Source organism: Ranitomeya variabilis, chromosome 7 (genome assembly GCF_051348905.1).
Source record: "Ranitomeya variabilis isolate aRanVar5 chromosome 7, aRanVar5.hap1, whole genome shotgun sequence".
In the NCBI taxonomy this organism is placed as follows: domain Eukaryota; kingdom Metazoa; phylum Chordata; class Amphibia; order Anura; family Dendrobatidae; genus Ranitomeya; species Ranitomeya variabilis.
The window spans coordinates 139,512,374-139,531,927 of NC_135238.1; the positions used below are offsets into that span (position 1 = coordinate 139,512,374).

A 19,554-nucleotide genomic window follows, 5' to 3' on the forward strand; every position below is an offset into this window, starting at 1 on the left:
TTGTAAAGCACGTTATACATGATGTCATGCTTACCTGGATACACTGTCGGTTTGGGAAACGCAGAGATTGGTTCTAGAATGGAGAACAAAAAATGTTTTCTTTTAGTTGCAATTCAATCATCTGAACAGGTATGTGTTTGTCAACATTACATGTATTACTTCACTTTACACTGCTATATTCCAAGCATTTATGCTGATGTTGGTACACGGCCATCATAGATATCTTGCCGTAAACCACATTAGTGAGTTAATTTCAGATACAAGCACAATCCTCCCTCCGGATTCATTACATTTCATTTAATATGCAATGTCGATGCCGAGCATGTGTGCAAGAGATGCGTATTGATTAGGCATTCAGTCCATGAAACGCAGCAAACACTCACTGCTGTGTCATCTTTAAATGGGATAAGACAATTATGATCTCATGGCTACCAATAATTATACATTGTACCATATTTATTGTTATTGCAGAACTACAATTTCTGTGATTCTAAGCGTGCTCCATGGGTTACTCATCAGTGTCGTATAAATATGTGTCTACGATAAGAAGACAATGTTACAATTGATGCCATCAAAGGATTGTGACATAGAACATATAAACATCTGCACTACTGAGGGTAAAAATCGATGATCGATAAACCATTCTTGACTGAAATGACAATCATTTCCCTGAATGTTAATTTTCACAGTAAAATAAAAGCGGGACGAAGGTGGAAATATAATTTCCAATATGAAGTTAATATTTTTCATCTGTATTGTAGTTTGCTCGAAAATGATACAATCCTATTGTTTAAGGGACTTTAATGTTGTTCTGGTTATTACTCTTTGTCTTTAAAAGGAATCTATCAGTAGGATCGTCCCTCTTTAGGCTACTTTCACACATCAGGTTTTTTTGCATCAGGCACAATCCGGCGAATGTTGGAAAAACCGTATCCGGCGCAGATTGTGAAAAACTGATGAGACGGATCCGTTTTTTCGACGGATCCGGCTAGCATATCTAGATTATTGGATAAAAAAAAAAATTTGGAGCATGCTCAGTTTTAAAAAAACGGAATCCGGCGCCGGAATCCATCATTTTCCGGATCCACCTTCCGGCTCAAATAGGCTTCCATTCTAGCAAACAGCCAGAAGCGCCCGGATCCAGCGCTTCCAGCTTTTTCGCCGGAGACAAAAAACGTTGCTATGGACATCTTTTCCAGAAACCGGAAACGGCAGATTTGCCAGATCCGGCGAAAACTGGACAAAACGCAATGCCATCCGGCGCAACCTAATACAAGTCTATGGGAAAAAAAACGATCCGGCGGCAACATTCGCCTGATCCGTTTTTTTTAAATTTAGCCGGATTTAGCCTGACAGCGAAAACCTGATGTGTGAAAGTAGCCTAAGCTGTCTATATGGGCATGTGTTGTGAACTCTGTTTTCAGGCTCCCTCTTGTGGTCACTGGTGGTATGGTGTGACTTTTGCTTTGGGCTCCCCCTGGTGGCTTTGTTTGTTATCCTGCTGGTCTCTGGCTATAAGCTGGTTCATTATCCTCTGCGAGGTTCCTATATAGCTCTGTTTTGCTTTCACTTGTTGCCGGCTGTCGATGTAATCAGTGCTACTCAGATTCCTTCTGACTACCTTGCTCCCAGTCCATCCAGGACAAGCTAAGTTTTGTTTGCTCATTTTTTGATCAGCAGTGTTTATCATGTTTTCTTGTCCAACTTGCTAAAATGTGATTCCCTCACTTGCTGGATGCTCTAGTGGACTGAGTTTCTCCCCACACACCATTAGTTGGTGCGTGGGTTCTTGAAATCTCAGGATGGATATTTTGTAAGGGTTTTTTATTGATCGCATAGACCCCTGCTCTATTTTCTGCTTTCTAGTACTAGTGGGCCTCTTTTGCTGAATCTGATTTCATCCCTACGTATGTGCCTTCTTCTTACTTCACCGTTAATATTTGTTGGGGGCTTCTATATCTTTGGGGATTATTTCTCTGGAGGCAAGCGAGGTCTTTCTTTCTCTTTAGGGGTAGCTAGTTCCTCAGGCTGGCTCGAGACGTCTAGGAATAATTTAGGCACGTTCAATGGCTACCTCTAGTTGTGTTTGATAGGTTCAGATTTGCGATCAGTCCAGTTACCATCTCCCTAGAGCTTGTCCTTAGTTTATTCACTTGCTGGTCTATTCGTGATCCTCAGCCACTAAGGATCATAACAGGCATGTAAGTCATAGGATGCTGAATGAAATGATACCTTGATATCTGTAATCTTATGTCTTATTCCAGAGAAATTCACATTTTACCGTGAATCTGCCTCCAGAGATTATTTTAAATGAAAGGTGGCTTTACCAATGTGAACCAAGTAATGACTGACACAGCTCTGCACTGAAGTAAGAACTAACATAGTAGACCAGAAGTGAACTTTGTCTCCTTATAACCATTTTCAGCAGCACTTGTCCTTTCATGGTGCTGGCAGCTCTGCTGCAGACCTGTCTTGGATTATAACTAACACAGTACAGCAGAGTTGAGTCTTGTCTCATTGCATATATATTTGCAGTGATGTCAGCTCTGCTTTATTACCCTTCCCCCACATACTGGCTGCCTGTGAGATGGAAGATGAAGCGCTATGAGAGGACACCTGCAGTGCAAATGCGTTAGTACAACACAAGTGTACTTTGTCTCATTGCAGTGTTTTCTCTGCTGTTCTGTGTTAGATCTGCATTACTGTGTTAGCTCTGCTATACTGTGGTAGATCTGCAGTACTGTGTTGGCTCTGCTATTCTGTGTTAGATCTGTAGTACCGTCTTAGCTTTGCTGTAATGTGTTAGCTCTGCAGTACTGTGTTAGCTCTGCTGTACTGTGTTAGACCTGCAGTACTGTGTTGGCTCTGCAGTAATGTGTTAGATCTGCAGTACTGTGTTAGCTTTGCTGTAATGTGTAAGCTCTGCAGTACTGAGTTAGCTCTGCAGTACTGTGTTAGCTCTGCAGTACTGTATTAGCTTGGCTGTACTGTTACTTTTGCTGTACTGTGTTAGCTCTGCAGTACTGTGTTAGATCTGCAGTACTGTGCTAGCTTTGCTGTACTGTGTTAGATTTGCAGTACTGTGTTAGCTTTGCTGTAATGTGTCAGCTCTGCAGTACTGTATTAACTTTGCTGTACTGTTAATTTTGCTGTACTGTGTTAGCTCTGCAGTACTGTGTTAGATCTGCAGTACTGTGTTAAGATTTGCTGTAATCTGTTAGCTCTGCAGTACTGTGTTAGCTCTGCTGTACTGTGTTAGACCTGCACTACTGTATTGGCTCTGCTGTACTGTGTTAGATCTGCAGTACTGTGTTAGCTTAGCTGTACTGTGTTAGCTCTGCTGTACTGTGTTAGCTTTGCTGTAATCTGTTAGTTCTGCAGTACTGTTAGCTTTGCTGTAATCTGTTAGATCTGCAGTACTGTGTTAGCTCTGCTGTACTGTGTTAGACCTGCCATACTGTGTTGGCTCTGCTGTACTGTGTTAGATCTGAAGTACTGTGTTAGCTCTGCTGTACTGTGTTAGACCTGCCGTACTGTGTTAGCTTTGCTGTACTGTGTTAGACCTTCTGTACTATGCTAGATCTGCTGTACTGTGTTAGATCTGCTGTAAAGTGTTAGCTCTGCAGTACTGTGATAGCTCTGCATTACCGTGTTAGCTTTGCTGTACTGTGTTAGACCTGCTGTACAATGCTAGATCTGCTGTTCTGTGATAGCTCTGCTCTACTGTGTTAGATCAGCTGTAAAGTGTTAGCTCTGCAGTACTGTGATAGCTCTGCTGTACTGTGTTAGATCTGCTGTACTGTGTTAGCTCTGCAGTACTGTGATAGCTCTGCTGTACTGTGTTAGATCTGCTGTAAAGTGTTAGCTCTGCAGTACTGTGATAGCTCTGCTGTACTGTGTTAGATCTGCTGTACTGTGTTAGCTCTGCAGTACTGTAATAGCTCTGCTGTACTGTGTTAGATCTGCTGTACTGTGTTAGCTCTGCAGTACTGTGATAGCTCTGCTGTACTGTGTTAGATCGGCTGTACTATGTTAGAGCTGCAGTATTGTTAGTTGTGGTCTCACTGAAGAGCTGTGTGTGATTATGAGAGCAAAGTATCAGTCACTATTTGTCTTTCATTGGTAACACCACCTTTCATTTAAAATAATCTCTGGGGCAGATTCTCCTACAAATCAGTGTCCAGCCGATAGATCATAGCAGCTTATTTACATATAAGTAAAACGTAGAAATCTTTGGAATAAGACATCAGACCGCACATCAAGGTGTCATTTTATTCAGCTTCCTATCACCTACATGCCCATACAGACGGCTTAGGAGGGTTGATCCTACTGACAGATTCTTTTTTCAACCCAAGATCAATGGGTAGGAGTCTTATAGGACTATGGCAATTTGCAATACTAACAGGGTTTTTCTAATTTTATAAATAGTATCACTTTTGGTCATTAGGCTCTGTGTTAGTGCCAATGGCTAACCTAAAGTCCCAGTTACCAATGATTTACGTTGCATCACTCATAGTAAGAGAAGGGTTAAAAAGCAGTTTTAATTCTCCATCAATGTTTAAATGTAAAGATTGCTGAGCAGCAGCGGAATTGCATCTCTTGGGAGAGGATGATAATGTGAACATGGCTGAGAATTTAATGGCAATACATTGATATTTTACATCTATCTGTTTGTTGATAGCCTGATGATGTATTATCTCATCCACACTGACACGGCACTAAATCTTACAGCATAGAAACCTCACTGGTGGACTGGGCATGTGGAAGCTTTCAAACGCTTGCTCCAATATACAAGGCTCAAGTGGCCTGTAAAATTTAACGTTCAATGTAGAATACATCTCCACAGGTCTGCTTCTTTGTGGATTACTTGAAAGGTTTTCCAGAGAGTCAAATGTTGCCCCCAACCCCCATAATATCAGACATAATATCATCTGGCCAATACCACGTGATATAAGGGGTTGATGAGGAACCACACATGGAAAGAAAAGTAAAGTCCCGATTCATGAAGTCTGGGATGTAATACATCAGTCTTAACGAGCGGCGTGCAGGAATAAGATGTGCCACCTTTTTTTATGAGCACGCAACTTAATAAATTTGTCTGATTTTTTCAGTGGCGTGTGCTTCCAGGCACTTGAAAGATACGTTACTCCAGTCAGGGAATGCTCAAAACTGGTGTCAAAATGACATTTTTGCTCAACTTTGCATTGCACAAAAATTTAGCAACTTTTCAAAGTGTTTTATGCTGGCTTTCTGGTTGTAAACACTGTGTTGAAGTTGGGGGGGGGGGGCTAAGTCCATAAATCAGTTTTCTCAAGTAGCAACCAAGTGCTCTGCAGCTTGAAAACAACAAGGTCAGCAAAAGAAAATCCTTAACAAAAGAAGAGATTGGGATTTTAAACAGCAAAAAATCTAATAGATAGGTCAGCAATTCATTAAAGGGAACCTTTCAGCAGGATTGTGCACAGTAACCTACAGACAGTGTCAGGTCGGCGCCGTTATACTGATTACAATGATATCTTGGTTGATGAAATCTGTCTTGTGGTTCTTGTTTTATCTTTATTTTCAATTTTCAGTTAATGATATTCTCGTGCTGCGGGGCGGCCTGTGGGTGGTCTTCATATGGTGCCCTGATTAGATATTCATACTGATGGCTTATGACAGGTCAATGATCCCTCAGTGACCTGCCCCCTATTTTACATACTTATTATAATATGCATTGAAGAAAAAAAATAATTCATATTTAGCAGGCAGGAGCCGGCGCCTGCACTGTAGCATCATCGCATCTATAATGTCCATATAATTATTTTATTTGGCAATATAAACCTATTAATAAAAGATTTTCTCTCAAAATGGTGCTGGCTGCATATGCGCAGTAGCATGAAATAGCGATCCCATAGATGCTACTGCCCAGGTGCGGCCAGCACAACCACAAGACGGATTTCATCACCCAGGTATCATTTTAATCAGTATAATGGCGCCGACCTGACACTGTCTGTAGGTTACTGTGCACAATCCTGCTGACAGGTTCCCTTTAAGATTCTTATATAAGACATTAAGGATGCAAATTGGGCCTTAGATACATCTCTAATGTCAGAGCGCTCTTCTGCACCATCGACCACTTTAATCAGCAGCCTGTTGTACTATGCATCACATTGCGATAATATTACTATAACAGCCTGGGTCATGCTATGGGTCTTAGAATCACAATCCTCTTACCCATGCAGTTTTCCAGGGGGATATCATTGGCTATCCGAATATCATCCACAGCAATCTCTCCTGATTGGCCCTTTCCAACAATTCCTTCTATGACAACCTGCAAGAAAAAAAGGAAATCTGTATAGATACATTTCTAATAATCTAAACAATGTATTGTTAGGAGTAGAGACTGTCATTTGTTATTATGAAGTACTGTAATATCCTCTACACAGGATAGTCATCCAGTAGTGACCAATTTAAAGAAGCACTCCCAACTAACATTTGTATTGCTTAAGTGTGTACACGCATGTAATGCAGTGTCAGTATGATAATATACCCATCTCTCTCTGGGATCCAGTGTCGTTTGTCTGCTCTTCTCAGTGACCTGCCTGCTCATTCTACACTCTATACATGAGCTGGAAGTCACTGTAACAATGAAACCCTATGCAGCCTCATACTGACGCCCCATAGGCTTACATTGTACAAGTCACTTCCGGGTCACGCAGAGCGCAGTGTGACCCTGAGAGTCTGCAGAGCGGTGACGTCACTGAGAGGAGTAGACGACTGGCACTGGACACCGGAGACAGCAGTGGTAGGTGATTATGTTACTACACTTACACTACATTACAGCCATATACACACATTTAAACAATAAAAATGTTAGTGGCAGTGCTTCTTTAATGTATACAATCAAGATTAAAGGGGTTTCCACTACTCAGACACCATTCTCAATCCCTGCATTTTCCCCCAGTTAAATAATAACACTTATAGTCACCTCACATTGTTATGTCACATGGTCTCTGTGGCCAATTAGCGCAGGTTTGACTCTCCCCTTCAGCAAATCAAGACATCTGGAGGAAGTGAGAGAGAAGCCAAACCTTTCACTTCCCCCGGATGTCAATTATGTCTATAGGAAAGTAGAGTTCAGCAAGCGCTGATTAGCGGCAGGGATCGAGTGACATAAAAACGTCATGCAAGCCCCGGGATAGCCAGTGTCAACATCGCTGGAACGGCGCCGGCTACGGAAGTGACTATATGTGTTATTATTTTACTGGGGGAAATATGGGATTGAGAAGGGGTTGTCGGAATAGTGGACAATCCCTTTAAAATAAAATATGTTGCCGTATGTCACAATACAAACTGCCTAAATTATTAAATAGATCTACTGATGAGGCTGATGTACTTACTGTGAAAATGATAAAATATATGCGGTCTGTATTAGGAAATCTGATGACAGTTTCCCTTTTAGTGATATAAATTTCAATCGATTACGTGTATTTACGCTAAAATTCAATACATGGTACAAACTAGGCCGCATGATCTGCCTGTGCCGCTCCGGCATTCATTACATAGTGTTATGTCTACTGTTTCACGTTTTAGTAAACCATCAGTATAATGTCCAGTTATCGCTTTTCACAAAAGGACAGATAGTGAACGGACGGATTGAATCCCTGCCCTTACTGTCAACAAATATTCTCTACCTGTTTGCATTTAATGTAGACAAAGCAGATTGGAACGGACATCTCTCCCCCTCCCGGCACGCTACGACTTGGCTCGCAGTCAATGCACTGACTGTTTTGTTAAATACAGTTCTACAGGGACGGCGCTATGTACATAATTTATACTCCGGATTCCTTTTTGAGTATGTGTTCAGTAGAACCGTGTTGCTAGTGGCTACCAAGAAAAGCACAAGGAAGCCTGCTGCTGCACATTAGCTGCAGGTCCCTCTGACTGAGGACGCAACAATTAGAATTTAAAATGCAATTTCTTTCCAGCACCGGCACTTCCTCACTCAGAGCTGATTAATCCAGTTGCTTACCTCTTCAATAATCAATGCAATCATGCCTGTCTTTAAAGTAACAGCAGAGGAAAAAATGACAGCTTAGCCTTTTAATGGGAAATTATAAGAAATGCTTTCAACTTTGAACTATACCCTTTTCTTAAAGGGTCGTTAATATAAACAGGGAAATGATTATTTAATTAGATGTCAAATATGGCTACCTAAGAATATCTTTCTGGAATCCTTCTCTCTATAGCAAATTAAAAAACAAATCAGTGCCTGCAGCTCAAATTAGACTAGTGAAATATTGTAAGTAATGCGACATATAGTGACATTTCATATTCCTTTATTTATACACACTAATCTGGCAGATGAGCAAAGAATTCATATCTTAAAAGTGTCATGTGAACAAGAAAATTAGCGCTAATAGAAAATTGTAAAAAAAAATAATTCCCCAGATGGAGGATGTTATACAGCATGCACCAAACCCTATATATCTAACTGATCATCGCAATATATTTCTCAGCTACGTATAGAATCAGTCATGTGCCACATGTAGGCACGTAGTATATCATCGTCCCACCTTATTATCACCTGCTTGTATCACTCATACTTCTTTTATACAGAGAACATTTTCAGCTATGTACGTGTGACTGTCATCAGGAAGTCATTGACATATATCATTTTGCAGATTGTACCTTACATACTTCACATCATTTCCCCTTCAAGTTTCATCCACAGAGGTGTTAATTTGTGCAATAATTAGCAGTAACACCTCTACATATCTGTCACATAATTTGCATCAATTATATTTGCTGAACTTCATTCAATCACTTAGAAAAACATCACAGATAAGGCTCTGATCGCACTGCCGTCAGTAGTCTCAGCAGATTCCCTTTAAAGGGAACCTGTCCCCAGAAAAAAAAGCTATTAACCTGCAGACATGGGGTTAATCTGCAAGTTAATAGTGTGAGTCACGGGTTCGGCACTGGTGCTGGTTCAGTCACCCCTCTAAGTATACATGCCCCCGGACCTGACTGACACTGGTTCTGCATTAGGACCGGCTGTCAGTCAGAGCCGAGGGAGCGGTTACAGCGGCTGCTTTGAATACTTAGAGGGGTGACTGAACCAGTGCCAGCACCACCCTCATGACTGAAACCCGAAGGCTGCTGGGGAAAATAAAGTTCACTTTCTCCCCACAGCATTTGTCAAACTGCCGATGCCGGGCAGGATAATACCGCTATTTTATTTTTTTTTAATCTGCTGTACTGTTGCAGAGACACGGGTCTTTTTATGTACTGCCTCTATTTATAGTTTTAAGGGGGCGTGGCTCACAAGTAATTATGCAGAACAAGCAGCAACAAGCCCCCAGTAGTGCCACGCCCCCTTAGTAAAAATCAAACACATTAACATTTACTAGAAAGGCTCATATCTCTGGAACCGTATGACGTAAGAAAAAAATAAGAATACTTAGGGGAGCAGTGGGAATAAAATAAGAGCAAAAACTGAACACTTTTGACTTTGAATCCACCCATAGTACCAGTCATAAATGGCATATGTATGTGTGTGTAGCAGCACAGTGGCTCAGTGGTTAGCACTGCAGCCTTGCAGTGCTGGGGTCCTGGGTTCAAATCCCACCAAGGACAACATCTACAAGGAGTTTGTATGTTCTCCCTGAGTTTGTGTGGGTTTTCTCCGGTTTCCTCCCATATTCCAAAGACATACTGATAGGGAATCTAGATTGTGAGCCCCATCGGGGACAGTGATGATAATGTGTGCAAGCTGTAAATGGCTTGACGCGCTGCAGAATATGTTAGCGCTATATAAAGATTATTATTATGTGGGCATGCGAGAGCAGTCTCCAAACTATTGTCATTCTGCTAACATTTTCAAAAGGTTGAAATAACATTTACAGTTGTGTGAAAAAAGTGTTTGTTCCCTTCTTGATTTCCTATTCTTTTGCAGGTTTGTCACACTTAAAAGTTTCAGATCACCAAACAAATTTAAATATTAAACAAAGATAACACAAGTAATCACAAAATGCAGTTTTTAAATGAAGGTCTTTATTATTAAGGGAGAAAGAAATCCAAGCCTAAAAGGCCCTGTGTGAAAAAGTTATTGCCACTTAATCCTAATAACTGGTTGATCACCCTTAGCTGTAACAACTACAATCACACGTTTGCGATAACTGGCAATTAGTCTTTCACAATGTTCTGGTGGAATTTTGGCCCACTTATCCTTGCAGAATTGTTGTAATTCAGCCAATTTGGAGGGTTTCCGAGCAAGGACCGCCTTTTTAAGGTCATGTCACAGCATCTCAAATGGATTAAGGTCAGCACTTTGACTAGGCCACTCCAAAGTCTTAATTTTGTTTTTCTTAAGCCATTCAGATGTTTTGTCTCATTGTCCTGCTGCATAACCCAAGTGCAGTTTAGCTTGAGGTCACAAACAGATGGTTGGACAATCTCCTTCAGGATTTATTTGTAGATAGCAGAATTCATGGCTCCATTTACCACAACAAGTCTTCCAGGTCCTAAAACAGCAAAACAGCCCCAGACCATTACACTACCACCACATTTTACTATTGGTATGATATTCCTTTTCTGAAATGCTGTGTTACTTGAACACCACATGTAATGGGACCTTCCAAAAAGTTCAATTTTTGTCTTGTCAGTCCAGAGAGTATTCTCTCAAAAGTCTTGGGGATCAACAAGGTGTTTTCTGGCAAAACTGACACGAGCCTTTATGTTCTTATAGCTCAGTGGTGGTTTTTATCTAGGAACTCTGACATGCAGGCCATTTATCCGCAGCCTCCCTATTATGGTGGAGTGTTGTGAATTCCTCTCTTGGGCTCCCTCCGGTGGTTGTGAGTAGCACTTTTGTGAGTTCTGCTCTTGGGCTCCCTCCTGTGGTTTTGAGTGGTATAGCTGCTTCTTGGATTTAGCATTAGCAGCTGCTTCCACTGATCGTCTTTCTGGCTCGGCTATTTTAGTCTGGCCTTAGCCCTCAATCAATGCCAGTTGTCAATTGTTCCTGCTTGGAGCCACTGCTCTTTTGGATTTCCCTGACACTCTGTCCAGTTCAGCAAAGATAAGTCCTTGCTTGTCCTTTTGCGGTCCATTTGTTGTGGACTTTATTGTTCAGCACATTCTATGTTTTGCTCATTTGTCCAGCTTATCAGTATGGATCTATTTAGCTAAGCTGGAAGCTCTGGGCTGCAGATTTTGCCCTCCACACCTTTAGTCAGGTGTGGAGATTTTTGCATATCTCTGCGGTGGACTTTTTCTAGTTTTTATTACTGACCGCACAGTGTTCTTTCCTTACTATGTATATAGCTAGAAGTGGCCTCCTTTGCTAAATCTTGTTTCATACTACGTATGTCATTTCCTTCTCCTCTCACAGTCAATATTTGTGGGGTGCTATCCTATCCTTTGGGGATTTTCTCTGAGGCAAGATAGCTTTCCTGTTTCTACCTTTAGGGGTAGCTAGTTCTCCAGCTGTGACGAGGTGTCCAGAGAGTGACAGGAACATCCCACGGCTACTTCTAGTGTTGTGTTAAGATCAGGAACTGCGGTCTGTATAGTTACCACCTGCTCAGAGCTAGTCGCATGTCGCTCCTAAATTACCAGTCCATAACAGTACAACTGGCCAAAAATGAGTTGAATGCATCTCAAAAGAAGGAAAAGAAAAAGAGTTCTGAGCCATTTTTTTTTTCTTTAGTCTGTTTTGTCTTTTTCCTTCCTCTTAATCTCTGGGTGGATTTGGGCGTGGACATGGATGTTCAGGGTCTGTTTTCTCGTGTGGATCAGCTTGCTGCAAGAGTTCAGAGTATCCAAGATTATGTTGTTCAGACTCCAGCCTTAGAGCCTAGAATTCCTACTCCAGATTTGTTTTACGGGGATAGATCTAAGTTTTTGAACTTTAAAAATAACTGCAAATTGTTTTTTGCTCTGAAACCCCGTTCCTCTGGTGACTCCACTCAGCAAGTTAAAATAGTTATTTCTCTGCTGCGTGGTGACCCTCAGGACTGGGCATTCTCCCTTGAGTCAGGGGATCCGGCATTGCTTAATGTAGATGCATTTTTTCAATCGCTTGTATTATTGTATGACGAACCTAACTCTGTGGATCATGCGGAAAAAAACATTGTTGGCTCTGTGCCAGGGTCAGGAAGCGGCAGAATTATACTGCCAGAAATTTAGAAAATGGTCTGTGCTCACTAAATGGAATGAGGACGCTCTGGCAGCAATTTTCAGAAAGGCTCTTTCTGAAGCCCTTAAGGATGTTATGGTGGTGTTCCCCACGCCTGTTGGTCTGAGCGAATCTATGTCTCTAGCCATTCAGATCGATTGGCGCCTGCGTGAGCGCAAAGTGGTGCACCATATGGCAGCATCCTCTGAGCGGAGTCCTGAGCCTATGCAATGTGATAGGATTCTGACTAGAGCGGAACAGAGGGGATACAGACGTCAGAATGGGCTGTGTTTTTACTGTGGTGATTCAGCTCATACTATCTCTGATTGCCCTAAGCGTATTAAGAGGGTCGCTAGATCTGTTACCATTAGTACTGTACAGCCTAAGTTTCTCCTGTCTGTGACCCTGATTTGCTCATTGTCATCTTTCTCTGTCATGGCATTTGTGGATTCAGGCGCTGCCCTGAACTTAATGGACTTAGAATTTGCCAGGCGCTGTGGTTTTTCTTTGCAACCTTTGCAGAGCCCTATTCCTTTGAGGGGTATTGATGCTACACCGTTGGCCAAGAATAAACCTCAGTATTGGACTCAGTTGACTATGTGCATGGCTCCAGCACATCAGGAAGATTGTCGTTTTCTGGTGTTGCATAATTTACATGATGTTGTTGTACTGGGTTTTCCATGGTTACAAGTACACAATCCAGTGTTGGATTGGAAATCGATGTCTGTGACTAGTTGGGGTTGTCAAGGGGTACATAGTGACGTTCCTTTAATGTCAATTTCCTCTTCTCCCTCTTCTGATGTTCCTGAATTTTTGTCAGATTTCCAGGATGTATTCGATGAGCCCAAGTCCAGTTCCCTTCCTCCACATAGGGACTGTGATTGTGCTATTGACTTGATTCCAGGCTCTAAGTTCCCTAAGGGCCGACTTTTCAACCTGTCTGTGCCAGAACATACCGCTATGCGGAGCTATGTTAAGGAGTCCTTGGAGAAGGGGCATATTCGGCCGTCTTCGTCACCATTGGGAGCGGGATTCTTTTTTGTTGCCAAGAAGGATGGCTCCTTGAGACCCTGTATCGATTATCGCCTTCTTAATAAGATCACGGTCAAATTCCAATACCCTTTACCTTTGCTCTCTGATTTGTTTGTTCGGATTAAGGGGGCTAGTTGATTTACCAAGATTGACCTTCGAGGGGCATATAATCTTGTTCGTATTAAACAGGGTGACGAATGGAAAACTGCATTTAATACGCCCGAAGGCCATTTTGAATACCTGGTGATGCCTTTCGGGCTTTCTAATGCTCCTTCTGTATTTCAGTCCTTCATGCATGACATTTTCCGCAATTATCTTGATAAATTCTTGATTGTGTATTTGGATGATAATTTGATTTTTTCCAATGATTGGGAGTCTCATGTGAAGCAGGTCAGGATGGTATTCCAGATCCTTCGTGATAATGCTCTATTTGTGAAGGGGTCTAAGTGCCTATTTGGAGTTCAGAAGGTCTCTTTTTTGGGTTTTATTTTTTCTCCTTCGTCTATAGAAATGGATCCTGTTAAGGTCCAAGCCATTCATGACTGGATTCAACCCACATCTGTGAAGAGCCTTCAGAAATTTTTGGGCTTTGCTAATTTTTATCGCCGTTTCATTGCCAACTTCTCTAGTGTGGTTAAGCCCCTGACCGATTTGACGAAGAAAGGCGCTGATGTGACGAATTGGTCCTCTGAGGCTGTTGAGGCCTTTCAGGAGCTTAAGCACCGATTTACTTCTGCCCCTGTCTTGCGTCAGCCGGATGTGTCTCTTCCTTTTCAGGTTGAGGTTGACGCTTCTGAGATTGGGGCAGGGGCCGTTTTGTCACAGAGGAATTCTGATGGTTCCTTGATGAAACCATGTGCCTTCTTTTACCGAAAGTTTTCGCCTGCCGAACGCAATTATGATGTCGGCAATCGGGAGTTGTTGGCTATGAAGTGGGCATTTGAGGAGTGGCAACATTGGCTTGAGGGGGCCAAGCACCGCATTGTGGTCTTGACCAATAATAAGAATCTGATTTACCTCGAGTCAGCCAAGCGGCTGAACCCTAGACAGGCTCGATTGTCCCTGTTTTTCTCCCGTTTCGATTTTGTGGTTTCATATCTTCTGGGATCTAAGAATGTTAAAGCGGATGCCCTCTCTAGGAGTTTTTTGCCTGATTCTCCTGGAGTTCTTGAGCCGGTTGGCATTCTTAGGGAAGGGGTGATTCTTTCTGCCATCTCCCCTGATTTACGGCGGGGTGCTTCAGGAATTTCAGGATGATAAACCTGACCGCTGTCCTGTGGGGAAGCTGTTTGTTCCTGATAGATGGACAAGTAAGGTAATTTCTGAGGTCCATTGTTCGGTGTTGGCCGGTTATCCTGGGATTTTTGGTACCAGAGATTTGGTGGCTAGGTCCTTTTGGTGGCCTTCCTTGTCACGGGATGTGCGTTCTTTTGTGCAGTCCTGTGGGACTTCTGCCCGGGCTAAGCCTTGCTGTTCCCGCGCTAGTGGGTTGCTTTTGCCTTTGCCTGTCCCTGAGAGGCCCTGGACGCATATTTCCATGGATTTTATTTCAGATCTTCCTGTGTCCCAGAGGATGTCTGTTATCTGGGTGGTTTGTGACCGGTTCTCTAAAATGGTCCATTTGGTACCTTTGCCTAAATTGCCTTCCTCCTCTGATTTGGTTCCATTGTTTTTTCAGCATGTGGTTTGTTTGCATGGCATTCCGGAAAATATTGTGTCTGACAAAGGTTCCCAGTTTGTTTCCAGGTTTTGGCGGGCCTTTTGTGCTAGGATGGGCATTAATTTGTCTTTTTCTTCGGCGTTCCATCCTCAGACAAATGGCCAAACTGAGCGAACTAATCAAACCTTGGAAACCTATTTGAGATGCTTTGTGTCTGCTGATCAGGATGATTGGGTGGCTTTCTTGCCGTTGGCCGAGTTTGCTCTTAATAATCGGGCCAGTTCGGCTACTTTGGTTTCGGCTTTTTTTTGTAATTTTGGTTTCCATCCTCGTTTTTCTTCAGGGCAGGTTGAGCCTTCTGATTGTCCTGGTGTAGATTCTGTGATGGACATTTTACAGCAGATTTGGACTCATGTGGTAGACAATTTGACGTTGTCTCAGGAAAAGGCTCAGCGTTTTGCTAACCGCCGTCGGTGTGTTGGTCCTCGGCTTCGTGTGGGGGATTTAGTCTGGTTGTCTTCTCGTCATGTTCCTATGAAGGTTTCTTCCCCTAAGTTCAAGCCTCAGTTTATTGGTCCTTATAAGATCTCTGAGATTATCAATCCAGTGTCTTTTCGTTTGGCCCTTCCAGCCTCTTTTGCCATCCACAATGTTTTCCATAGATCTTTGTTGCGGAGATATGTGGTGCCCGTTGTTCCCTCTGTTGATCCTCCTGCCCCGGTGTTGGTTGAGGGGGAGTTGGAATATGTGGTTGAGAAAATTTTGGATTCTCGTTTTTTGAGCCGGAGGCTTCAGTATCTTGTTAAGTGGAAGGGTTATGGCCAGGAGGATAATTCTTGGGTGGTTGCCTCCGATGTCCATGCTGCCGATTTGGCTCGTCCTGATCGGCCTGGGGGCTCTGGGGAGGGTTCGGTGACACCTCCTCAAGGGGGGGGTGCTGTTGTGAATTCCTCTCTTGGGCTCCCTCCGGTGGTTGTGAGTAGCACTTTTGTGAGTTCTGCTCTTGGGCTCCCTCCTGTGGTTTTGAGTGGTATAGCTGCTTCTTGGATTTAGCATTAGCAGCTGCTTCCACTGATCGTCTTTCTGGCTCGGCTATTTTAGTCTGGCCTTAGCCCTCAATCAATGCCAGTTGTCAATTGTTCCTGCTTGGAGCCACTGCTCTTTTGGATTTCCCTGACACTCTGTCCAGTTCAGCAAAGATAAGTCCTTGCTTGTCCTTTTGCAGTCCATTTGTTGTGGACTTTATTGTTCAGCACATTCTATGTTTTGCTCATTTGTCCAGCTTATCAGTATGGATCTATTTAGCTAAGCTGGAAGCTCTGGGCTGCAGATTTTGCCCTCCACACCTTTAGTCAGGTGTGGAGATTTTTGCATATCTCTGCGGTGGACTTTTTCTAGTTTTTATTACTGACCGCACAGTGTTCTTTCCTTACTATGTATATAGCTAGAAGTGGCCTCCTTTGCTAAATCTTGTTTCATACTACGTATGTCATTTCCTTCTCCTCTCACAGTCAATATTTGTGGGGTGCTATCCTATCCTTTGGGGATTTTCTCTGAGGCAAGATAGCTTTCCTGTTTCTACCTTTAGGGGTAGCTAGTTCTCCGGCTGTGACGAGGTGTCCAGGGAGTGACAGGAACATCCCACGGCTACTTCTAGTGTTGTGTTAAGATCAGGAACTGCGGTCTGTATAGTTACCACCTGCTCAGAGCTAGTCGCATGTCGCTCCTAAATTACCAGTCCATAACAGTGGAGCCATGCACACTGACCCTGAGTCAAATGAGGCCTACAGTTCTTTGGATGTCATTGTGGGGTCTTTTGTGACCTCTTGGATGAGTCCTCGTTGCACTCTTGGGGAAATTTTAGTTGGCCGGGCACTTTTGGGAAGGTTCATCACTGTTCCATGTTTTCACCATCTGTGAATAATGGCTCTCAATGTGGTGCGCTAGAGTCCCAAAGCTTTGGAAGTGGCTTTATAACCTTTTCCAGACTGATAGATTTAAATACTTTGTTCCTCATTTGTTCCAGAATTTCTTTGGATCTTGGCATGATGTCTACTTTTTGCGGTTCTCTTGGTCTACTTCACTTTGTCAGGCAGGTCCCATTTAAGTGATTTCTTGAATGAAAACAGGTGTGGCAGTAATCAGGCCTGGGTGTGGCTAAGGAATTTAACCTCAGCTCCCCAAAGATGTAACCAGTTAATTTATGTGTTTAGGGGGAAGGTGCAATCACTTTTTCACACTGGGCCCTGTAGGTTTTGATTTCTTTTTCCCTTAATAAGAAAGACCTATATTTAAAAACTGTATTTTGTATTTAATTGTGTTATTTTTGTCTAATATTTAAATTTGTTTGCTAAATAAGAAATCAGGCAGGGGGAAAACACTTTTTTTTACACAACTGTAGGTCTGTATATGTATATATATATTATTTATTTATATATATATATATATATATATATATGTATATATATATATATATATATATATATATATATATATATATATACATATTAAAAATAGATATTAAACGGCCACCTGAAGAATGGCCCAGACATTTCTTTCAGCTGTTTCACAGCTTTGAAAACTTTAAGCAGTTAAAAGAAGATAAAAAAGGAAAAAAAAGCAAGTCATTCATTATTCTGAATGTTTATTGAACGGTTTTTAATTCAGTCTTCCAACATAATATGCCTGAAAAAGTTGCTGTGTACACCTACCTTGGGAATCAGTGTACATCTGGACTATATTCACTGGAAGTGACTATTTTTCATTAGTACCCATGATGAAATACTGGAAAGGCCATAAATACAAGAAAAGTTGTGGTCCATGTTTGTCTGGCATATTGTAAGCATAGACAATGCCCGCCTTATGATGATAAGGACATTACTACATGGAAGTACACGTAAACAACATTCCCTTCCAGATGAAAACAGAGCAGGGCCCCAAAGAGTGTATATATTCTCTAATATGGAAAGCAATTCCATTCCTGTGTCTGCAGAACATATCATGTCCTACAATTGTACAGAAAGCTGCAGAATAATTAGGAAGAGAAATAACAAATATTTTTATTGCAAGTATCGAAGAATGTGCACAATGACGCCCATAGGGGGCTCTGTTTCACTGAATGCTGTAGATTTGATCCACTTACGTATGTTTGTAAATAAGTACATTCAGATAGAAGGAAAATAAACAGACTATACAGTGTTTCTTTTTAGACATTTATCTAGTCATTGTTGTTATTACCCTCGGATATGGCACATAATACACACATGGGGCCCAATTCGTCAAGTCTGGCATTGTTCATGCCCATATTGATGAGGAGATGTGTTGAGGTGAATTTGACAAAGATGTTGCAAAGGATTGTCCCACCCCAGCTCCTCCTACTCTTTTGGAGAATTGCAAAAAATGTTAGCGCAGCCCTGAGTAGCACCAATTATGCGACTTTTCAAAATTATGCCAGAATACTGATGTAAAAGCTTTTATGAATTGCACCCATGGTTTCGAACTATGGTGCTAAGGGTATCTGAAATTATATTTAATTACAGTATATAGCAATATGTGTAATCTATTGTCCAAAATATAAGGGCATATCTGGCTGGTAACTCTAACCTACAGCAACTGTACCACAAGCATTAGTTTTCAAAACCCTATATATATATATATATATATATATATATATATATATATATATATATATATATATATATATATATATATATATATATATATATATATACATGTAAAACCAGCACTTGCCCATTCCACGTGAAGGAACAGAAGTGTTGTAGCAGTTTTTGTTACTGATTGACTACATGACATGAGTGGCTCCCAGTAGACTAGCAACAGTTTTCAGAGCAGAAGTGAGAATACTCGAAAGTTCCTGCCACACATAAGCATCATCTACAAAATCAGCTCTTGTAACACATTGGGTAATATTCATGTACTCTTCAAAGACTGCCTTTCTTCTACTTACATGTCTGTTTGTGCCGAGGTGTCATCTCTATTAGATTACAATCACACTTGGAACAGAGAGCTGATACCGACATGTGGAAGCTACTGGGAGTGGAGAACACTTTTTTTCCTAGCAAGACAAGACTATAACATTCTACCGAATACATCAAAAGCCTAATGCCATCCACAAAGACCCAAATGCTGCTATAGATCAGTGCTTTCTGAATAACAAGCAGCGTACCATTTAGTTGCTATAACAACAGGAGAAACAGAATGAAAACAATTCTGCTTAACTGAAGTCTCCGATGGGAGCCATCCAGATTCTCCTGTAATATTAAAATAAACACTATAAATCCTCTTAATACAAATCTCTTATTGCATATCTGCCAGAACTGTCCCTTTAATTCAAATCTCCTGGAAGTTGGATTGTCTCCTAGAGCCCGCTGACAATTTATTAACCTCATGATATATGCACACTGCAGAGCTTCAGGGCTTGCAAAATCTGTCTAATGGCGCCGGGAACAAATTTAGGGCTCTTTGTAATGAAGAACAATTTGATATCTTCAGGTGACACATGAACTAATTGCTATGATGATGAGGGGCACAATTGGGAAAAAAGATGTATACAGAACCACGTTTGTTAGGACAAACCAACAAATTAAAGCTTTTTTTTCCTTTGTGAGAAGCTCGGGAAAGCTTATGTAGATTTACTGTATAATGGCTGATAACAGTAAGCCGAGATTCCAAATTAGCT

The 19,554-nt window shown here is 41.8% G+C and overlaps 1 protein-coding gene across 2 annotated transcripts in view; it reads right to left on the reverse strand.

Moving 5' to 3' along the window:
• Positions 1-19,554, reverse strand: part of NRP2 (neuropilin 2) — a 153,395-nt gene that overhangs the window by 23,996 nt on the left and 109,845 nt on the right. For both annotated transcript variants that reach the window (XM_077275760.1, XM_077275761.1), the window contains exons 14-15: positions 6,217-6,313; positions 35-73 (exon numbers count right to left, since the gene is read on the reverse strand). In XM_077275760.1, the coding sequence (XP_077131875.1) occupies positions 35-73; positions 6,217-6,313 (136 nt within the window). The remainder of the gene's footprint in view (positions 1-34; positions 74-6,216; positions 6,314-19,554) is intronic.